This window comes from Corylus avellana, chromosome ca2 (assembly GCF_901000735.1).
Source record: "Corylus avellana chromosome ca2, CavTom2PMs-1.0".
Taxonomy (NCBI): Eukaryota; Viridiplantae; Streptophyta; class Magnoliopsida; order Fagales; family Betulaceae; genus Corylus; species Corylus avellana.
In genome coordinates, this window is record NC_081542.1 from 41,138,606 (window position 1) to 41,147,680 (window position 9,075).

The 9,075-nt window shown below is 33.2% G+C and overlaps 1 protein-coding gene across 1 annotated transcript; it reads left to right on the plus strand.

Moving 5' to 3' along the window:
* Positions 1-476: 476 nt before the first annotated feature.
* LOC132172007 (MLO-like protein 6) lies at positions 477-7,289 on the plus strand. Its single transcript, XM_059583431.1, has 14 exons — positions 477-614; positions 713-770; positions 847-1,004; positions 1,091-1,207; positions 3,265-3,325; positions 3,669-3,757; positions 3,857-3,931; positions 4,048-4,136; positions 4,223-4,272; positions 4,379-4,419; positions 5,965-6,138; positions 6,377-6,412; positions 6,530-6,658; positions 6,792-7,289. Exons 1-14 carry the CDS (start codon positions 477-479, stop codon positions 7,062-7,064), a joined length of 1,488 nt encoding a protein of 495 aa, XP_059439414.1. The 3' UTR covers positions 7,065-7,289.
* Positions 7,290-9,075: the final 1,786 nt, after the last annotated feature.

The window sequence follows — 9,075 nt, forward strand, 5'->3', positions numbered from 1 at the left end:
GGTTGACACTCTTACACGTCAATATTTTTCTCATATTTTTCTTATAATCTTATAAATTCAATAGTAAATTTATCCATTCACTATAAAAATGGTTAAAAAATAATTAAAAATAAAATAAATTCTATCATTTTTCAAATACATTATTATCCTCGCTCACGTGTAGGTTAAAATTCTTCTTCAACAAGTGGCATTCAATATATAAAATATTCAAATAAAATAGAAGGTAAAGAGCAAGAGTTGGAACTCAAAAATCAAGTTTTGTTGCGTGGTAAAATAGTCTTCATAGATGACGCACACAGTGATGAACGACGCTGAAATATTTTGACTAAAATGTGGTTGAGATACGATTGGATAGCCCCACGTACATAGAAGTAACCCGCGGTTGTTCCAGTAACGACTTCGAGTCAGCAGGAATACAAGTTTCAAAGCCTCCTCAAATCACTTCACAGACCTGAGAGAAACAGAGGGGGAGAAGAATGGCAGAGGAGGAGGTGACGACGACAGCAGTTGAACGCACACTTGAAAAAACGCCGGCGTGGGCTGTGGCGATTGTGTGCTTCTTCTTGATACTAATCTCCATTCTTATTGAGAAATTGCTCTGTCGTCTCGGCAAGGTACAGCTGCATGGAAGAACTTTATTAAATCATGGAGGTATACGTATAACTATGAATAATTAGTAATAACCCATTCTATCTTTTGATCTTTTGAGCAGTATTTTACTAAGAAAAGGAGGAAATCTCTCATTCAGGCTCTTGACAAGATCAAGTCAGGTGAGAATTCTGAACATGGGGGTTAAATGTTTAATGGGTTTTTACTTTTTTCTTACTATATTCTCTGTTTCTGCAGAATTGATGCTTTTGGGATTCATATCATTGTTGCTGAATGTAAGCGAAAGGCTCATAGCAAAAACTTGTATTCCAAAGAGTGTTGGTGAAACGTTTCTTCCTTGCAGTGATTATACGACTGCAGCTGATGCAGAGGAAGAAACAAAATGTGCAGAGCAGGTGTGAATTGTTTAAGCAGATATTGAAAAACGAAACGTCGTTTCATGTGACAAATTAATTGAAGTTCAAATTCCATTGATGAGTAGGAAAAGGTGTCGTTGTTGTCAAGGGGAGGCGTTCAGGAGCTGCAATACTTGATCTTTATGCTGGGTGTCTTCCATATATTCTCCTCTGTCCTTACTTTCAGCCTTGGAATGGCCAAGGTAATTTCCATGGCTTTACAGTAACTTAAAAGCTTCACTTTCTGAGCTGCTTCTTCTCTCTCATCACCTTCTAGAGTGGGTGCGAGGAATTTGATGGTGTTAAGAATATTATGTTAGGGTTATTTACTTGTTATTTACTTCTTTAAGTATTATTAGTCTATGGGGTTTACCTTTCTTTAATCTTTTAGGTTACTTGTCTCTCTATAAATAGAGGTCTCTGTATTCATTATCATAATAAGAATATCAATGCAATGTAGTCCTTAATGTGTTTCTGTTTTCCTTTATGCTTTCGCTGTCTATATCTCTCCATTATTCTATCATAGTATCAAAGCATATTTCCAACATACTATCAAAGCATTCTAACATGGTATTAGAGCCACTTTTTTATGGCCTTCAATAAACCTTTTTTCTAGTGTTTTCCTTTTGTTGAAGTTTAGTTTCATCGCCTACATCAAGCGCCGCCAAAATTTCTGGTGCCCATAGTCTCAAAATCGTGCTAACCTATAGATCCAGATCTACCATTGGCCTTTCGACGCTCCGCCAGTTTCTGCCCGCGCTACCGCTGCCTTTACAAGAGCTACACGCTTTTGCCGCTGATGACAGTTCAAACGCCGCCGAGTACAAATCCAAATAGATCTGAAGCGTCCAGGCTTCCATGGTGGAGCTCACACGTGCCACCAAAAGGTTTTGTCCGTTAGTTAACGTGCCTTCACGCTCGTCCCGAGCAGTTCACGCACCGACAAAACTCGCCTAAGAATCTGTTTGTTTCTTTACGTGCCTCCACAAAGCTCTCATCACATCCGCGGTAGCGTCAATCGATAGATCCGGGGGCTAGACGAGTTTAGAGCTGCCGCACACAGTCACATCGGAGTATTCACTCTCCCACACGCGCTGCACAAAGTTTCGGCAATTCATTCTTCTTTCTCTTTTTTTTTTACCCAAACTCAAGTTTACACATTGAATTTGAGGGGGATGTTAAGAATATTATGTTAGGGTTATTTATATGTTATTTACTTCCTTAGATATTATTAGTCTACTAGATTTACATTTCGTTATTCTATTAAGTTACTTGTCTCTTTATAAATAGAGGCTTCAATATTCATTATCATAATAAGGATATTAATACAATGTAGTCCTTAATGTGTTTATGCTTTCCTTTATGCTTCCACTCTCTATATCTCTCCATTATTCGATCTGTTATAGTATCAAAGTATATTTTCAACATGCTACCAAAGCATTCTAACATATGGTTTGGTTAATTTAGTTTTGACTTTTACATTTAGGAAATTTTCTTCTTGCAAATTCCCCAAAGTGTGAACTTTGACAACTTTTCAACTTTCTGTTCTACAGAGATTTTTAATGGGAAAGCAGGACCCGTGGTGTTGGACATTATAGAAATGCTATTCACCACACTAAAATCTTATAAATATGCGTCAATAAAAATCTTATAAATATCCCACTTTATTGACATGGTTAATTATTGTTAAAAAACTAAAAATTTGAGCATTGGTTAAAACTGTCACGTAAATATCATGGGATAAAAATATAGTTTTTAACATTTCTAATATATATATATAATAATTACTAGACCCTACCGTATCTATATACTACACAAACATCTCACAAATATCCTATAAAGCGTACATTGTATGGTTTAGTAGTTAGACCTTTCTGCTTTTAGCTTTATTAGGATATTTGTATGGTAATAACATTACTATGTAGAATATAAGTAATGCTATTTAGTAGTCTATTATAAGATCATTATATAATTGGGATGATATAACAAAAAAAATTAGCCTTTAATTTTTTTTTCTTCTTAAAAAGTATTGATTTTTATTATTACATCATCAAATTGTATAAAAAAAATAACCCATATGAGCGCATCTTTTCCCGGTGCTTGTTTAAGTTGCATTGGTAACAAAACAAGCGCTAATATTTTAATATAAACACCGAAAAATAAGTGTTGCGATTTTTTGTAGGTATTACTCTATAAATATTGAGGTGGTATATTACATTATTCTCAACATAAATGGCTTTTGTTGAATTTATCTTTACAGATGAGGAGGTGGGAGTCTTGGGAGGCAGAGACCAGATCATTGGAATATCAATTTTCAAATGGTAAGCTTTGAGGGCTATGAATCTACCTAGAATCTCGTCCGTTGCAAAGTCTGTGTGGAACCTATTGTTCTTGTTTTACTATATATACTATCCAGAAACTACGTACGACAAATGGAAAATGATTTCTATGTACAGGAATGATTAATATTAATAAATTATTTAAGACATATTCTGCCACACTATGTCAAATAGTTAGTAAAATTACAATTTTATAAAATAATAAACTTAATCAGTTATAATGTTTTTAATCAATTGTGTATATCGATTTACATGCAGACTTAATTTTTTATTTTTTATTTTTATGAATAATTCTTTTGTTACTGTTACATGATAAATTATGTAGACCCACGAAGGTTTCAGCTCACCTATCAAACATCATTCGGAAAGAGGCATCTGAAGAATTGGAGTGACCACCGATTTCTTCGTTGGCCGGTAATTAGTTCAATGAAAAACATGACCAATTTCAAACATTATTATTCCTTAATCAACAGAAGGCTCAATGTCATGATATAATTTTTCTATGTTTTGCAGGCATGTTTTCTTCGGCAGTTCCTTAAATCTGTTTACAAAGTGGATTATTTCATTCTCAGACATGGATTCATTACGGTATTGCATGCAACCAATCCGTTCATTATATATAATTAGTCCATGCATGGTAATTTTCTTGATTAACGGTGAAAAATATTAATAATTTTTGCTCTCTTCTGCTACCAATATTCTAGGCCCACTTTGCAGAAGGAAGTAACTTTGATTTTCAGAAATACATAAGCAGAGCTTTGGAAAAAGATTTTCGGGTGGTTGTGGGAATGCGGTAAGCATGCATACAAACAATTGCACTGTACAATAACACATTGATATGCATGTGAATAATTTTTCTGGGGCATCTTTTTTCTGCAGTTGGTGGATTTGGATATTTACTGTGTTCTTCCTATTCTTCAATGCACACGGTAAATTAAACTGAATTCATTTAAATTAAATAAATAGATCTTTAGATTAATTAATTACTAAGCTTGGGAATGCTGACTATCTAAATTATTTATTCTATTTCTGCAGTATTTCGCAGTTACTTATGGCTTCCCTTCTTTCCATTAGTGGTGAGTAAATCAATTACCTCAACTACAAGAACGAGAGAAATGCTATATAATACACTTTTCTTTCACCTCAATTTCACTGAATTGACGTGGTAATGCCCATTAGTCTTTGAACCTTCTCTTTTTTTTTTAACGAGATTGATTTAGAGACTGATGAACATTATCATATCAGTCCGGTAAAATAGATAGGATGAGATAAAAGTGTCATATAGAGCACTGCTTTTGGTGAAATTAAAAGTGTTGTAGATTAAGGTGATTTGTGTTTTTGCAGATGCTGTTGATTGTGGGAACAAAGTTACAGGGCATTATAAACAAAAATCTTATAAATATCCTTCAGTAAAAATCTTATAAATATCCCACTTTGTTGACATGGTTAATTATTGTTAAAAAAATAAAAATTTGAGCACGAGTTAAAACTGTCATGTTAATATTGTAGGATAAAAATATGATTTTTAACATTTTTAATATATATATACACACAATAATTACTAGACCCTACCGTATATGTATACTACACAAACATCTCACAAATATCATATAAAGCGTACATTGTATGGTTTAGTAGCTAAACCTTACTGCTTTTAGCTTTATAGGATATTTTTGTATGGTAATAATATTACTCTGTAGAATATGAGTAATGCTATTTAATAGTAATATTAGTCTGTAGAATATCATATCATTATACAATTGGTATGATATAACAAAAAAGATTAGCCTTTATTTTATTTTTCTTCTTAAAAATTGTTGATTTTTACTATTGCATTATCAAATTGTATATATATAAAAAAAAAAAAAAACCCATATCAGCGCATCTTTTACCGGTGCTTGTTTAAGGTGCATTGGTGTCGCGATTTTCTGTAGGTATTACTCTACAAATATTGAGGTGGTATATAACATTACTCTTGACATAAACGGCTTTTGTTGAATTTTATTTGTTGAATTTATCTTTTACAGATGAGGAGGTGGGAGTCTTGGGAGGCAGAGACCAGATCATTGGAATATCAATTTTCAAATGGTAAGCTTTGACGGCTATGAATCTACCTGGAATCTCGTCCGTTGGAAAAGTCTGCGTGGATATTAATGTTCTTGTTTTACTATGGTATCCAGAAACTACGTACCACAAATGGAAATTGATTTCTATGTACAGGAATGATTAATATTAATAAATTATTGAAGACATATTCAAATAGTTAGTCAATTTAAAAAAAAAATTATAAAATAATAAATTAAATTATTTTAATTAATATTCTAACAACCAATGAAGAATTATAATGTTTTTAATCAATTGTGTATATCGATTTTTTTGCAAATTCTTCTCACATGCAGACTCATATGTCTTGTTCTGTTTTTTATTTTATGAATAATTCTTTTCTTACTTTTACATGATAAATTACTTCTCTTTTTTTTTAACGAGATTGATTTAGAGACTGATGAACATTATCATATCAGTCCGGTAAAATAGATAGGATGAGATAAAAGTGTCATATAGAGCACTGCTTTTGGTGAAATTAAAAGTGTTGTAGATTAAGGTGATTTGTGTTTTTGCAGATGCTGTTGATTGTGGGAACAAAGTTACAGGGCATTATAACCAAGATGTGCTTAGATAGCCATGAGAAATCTCAGGTTGTTAGGGGAACATTGCTTGTGAGACCAAGCGACCACTTTTTCTGGTTTGGTTGGCCCAAATTGCTTCTCCACCTTATCCACTTCATATTGTTTCAGGTCATCCTTCAATCTTTCTTCATGTTTAATCTAAAGAAAAACAATTTCTTTTGACCCTTTAGATTTAAACAAGACTGCAGATCTTTTGACCAAATTTTACCAAGAACAAGTGATTTCTAATATTCTAAAGTTCCCCACAATAATATCCAATTCCGTTGTTCTTTCAGAATTGGTAATGAAATTATTTCAAGAAGGTAAACTTTATTCTAATAAAAGAAACTTTTTTTGGGCTTTGCAGAATTCCTTTCAACTAGCATTCTTTGCATGGACTTGGGTAAGCATCCTAATTAATTAAGTTTATTGTTATTAATTTCTACCATTCTATTATATTATAAGTAAGGGGAATAATAATATTCATTGTCTAATTATTATTACTTGCTTCAAATTACAGTACAAATTTGGTTTTAGGTCATGCTTCCACAAAGAAAATGAAGATATTATCTTAAGGCTAGCCATGGGTGTAGTTGTACAAGTCCTTTGTGGCTATGTCACACTCCCTCTCTATGCTCTTGTCACACAGGTAAATTTATATTCAAACCCTACAACTAATTATATGAGAAGTTTTGGCAAATTAAATCACACACCCACATCAAGATTTTAAATTTCCTATCATTTTCCTTGAAATTTTTTTCACCCTCTGAAACATGCAACAGATGGGTACGTCAATGAGGAAAGATGTTTTCACAGAGGGTGTTGTTAATGGGCTGAAAAGATGGCGAGTGAAAGCCAAGAAAAACGTTGCATTGAGGAACACGAACAATTACTCACTAGACACCTCCCTTGAGACTTCTTTGGTCGACACTTCACCTTCGTTCAATACTCTTGAAGCAACAATCTCAGTAGAATCTGGTTCCCCATCAGACGCTGAGTACGTGGCAGTTGGAGTAGAGGATGAAGAAAAGGGAATTGTAGGAGGAAGATCATAACCGGAGGAGAAGCAAAAAGTCATGGGAGGCTCGTTTCATGGTTTTGATGTAGTGAAAGAAAAATAGGCTAGCTAGCTCATAGTTGTACAGTAGTAATTACAGTTATTTTATATATATATATATGGAGGAGACGATGCCGTTTTGGATGCTTCTTAAGTACTCCACTGCTGACATTTTTGGGCCTTGTCTTCACCTTGTATTTTTTCAATTTTTCTATGATTAATAGATTTCTACTAGCTTATGTCATTGGTTATATATTTTTAGTAATTAACAGAACAGATAATAAGGGAGAAATTTTTCATTCTTATTTCATTTTGATGAAAAAAGTTCTTATTTTGTTAACAGGAAAGAACTTGATTACTTGAGCAAAAAAATTTTCCTGCACTCGTTTTTTTTTTAAAGGGGATCCATAAATATTGAACGCTAAGTGGGTCATGGGCTCACTAGAGAATGAACTACTAGCAAAATAACTTGGACTCACCCGTGGATGAAAATAGTTAAGGTTATGGCTTTTAAGGAGCCAATTAATCCAAAGATATATAAATACCAGTGGTTGCAAGGAACCTGTGGCTTAGAAGAAATTCTTTGGTCTATGGGGGATTTTGGTCATCGAAATCAAATTGTACGTAAGGTTATAGAATCACTTCAAGAATGAGAAGATGCGCAGGTCGAACCGCATAAGAATGAAGGTTAATATACAATGGTGTGCCATTGCTGGAAGGCTCGGGGGACTAGTGAAGGTAAATTGGGATGCTGCGATAGACAATGACAAAACTAGGGGAGATTAGCATAGGCCAGGCCCCCCAAAAATAAGGAAAAAGAAAAAGTCTATCTAACAAAAAAAAGAAGAAAGTAAAATAGGGCCAAATTTGGCCCTATTTTTTATTTTTTCGGCCCTATTCCATAAAAAATGCTGGTCCTATTTTTAATTTTTTTGGGCCATACCCATTAAGTTTTTATTTTTATTTTTATTTTTTATTTTTGGCCCTTGGGTCTTTAGTTAGTAAAAAAACCAATTTTTTTTTTTTAATAAAAAAATTTCTAAAGAACTAATAAAAAAAAAAAAAAAAAAATTGGCTAGCCCCCTCCCATAAAATTTATTGGTTCCGTCCCTGGCAGTAGATACACGAAATAGGAAGATCACTACAAAAAAACAATTTTTCCCTTACTGGAGATTTCTGACGTTTTATGGTGTCTGACACGTCAGAAAATTTTTATGACATGTCATTTTTAACATGTGTTGAATGTCAGAAGCATAAGGGTCAGTAAAATTTTTTTCTTGACGTGTTAGTAGTTGGAATGTCAGAATTTTCTGACGTTTTACTGTATGACATGTCAGAATATTTTTCTGACGTGGTAGAAATCCCACTTCAGAAAATGTTCTGACGTGGGAATAATGCCACGTCAGCAAATTTTATGACGTGGGAGAAATCCCACGTTAGAAAATTAGGTTCTTTTTTTTTTCTTTCTCATTTGTTTTTTTTGAAAGGCCTTTCACATTTGTTTGAAAGGCCAATTTGTAGGGCCTTTGACTTAATACACATTACTCATCCATCACATTTGTTTGAACTATATATTCATGAACATCCACATTAATCATGTTTGTCAAAAATTCGTTAAACCCTAAACGAATTTTTCATTAATCATCTATAAAAAATGAACATCCACATTAATCACAAACATGCAAGTATCACAAACTCCATCAAGTATGACAAACATGCCTTTTGTACAAAAACTACAAACAACCAAACCCGAATCTAGACATAATTACATGTAACAGTAAACATCAACAAGATAATAACAAAATATTTATAAGTTTACCAACTACAAACTGACAGACAAAGCTGATTACATGGCACTAGGTTCTTCATTGTGTATCACTCTAGAGAAGGATTTTAGAAAAATATTGTCTCAGATAGTTGATTAGAATATTTCTTCACTATCTCCTCAAACTCCAAGCTATAATTTTATAGAAAGGAATGCAAAACGTTATCCACCTGCAAACATAGGC

Excerpts from the sequence above, each read along its gene's own strand:
- LOC132172007 (XM_059583431.1), top strand. The coding sequence starts at position 477 with ATGGCAGAGGAGGAGGTGACGACGACAGCAGTTGAACGCACACTTGAA. Across the intron at positions 1,208-3,264 it reads TCAGCCTTGGAATGGCCAAG|ATGAGGAGGTGGGAGTCTTG; the intron begins GTAATTTCCATG and ends TTATCTTTACAG. Across the intron at positions 6,413-6,529 it reads CATTCTTTGCATGGACTTGG|TACAAATTTGGTTTTAGGTC; the intron begins GTAAGCATCCTA and ends TTCAAATTACAG.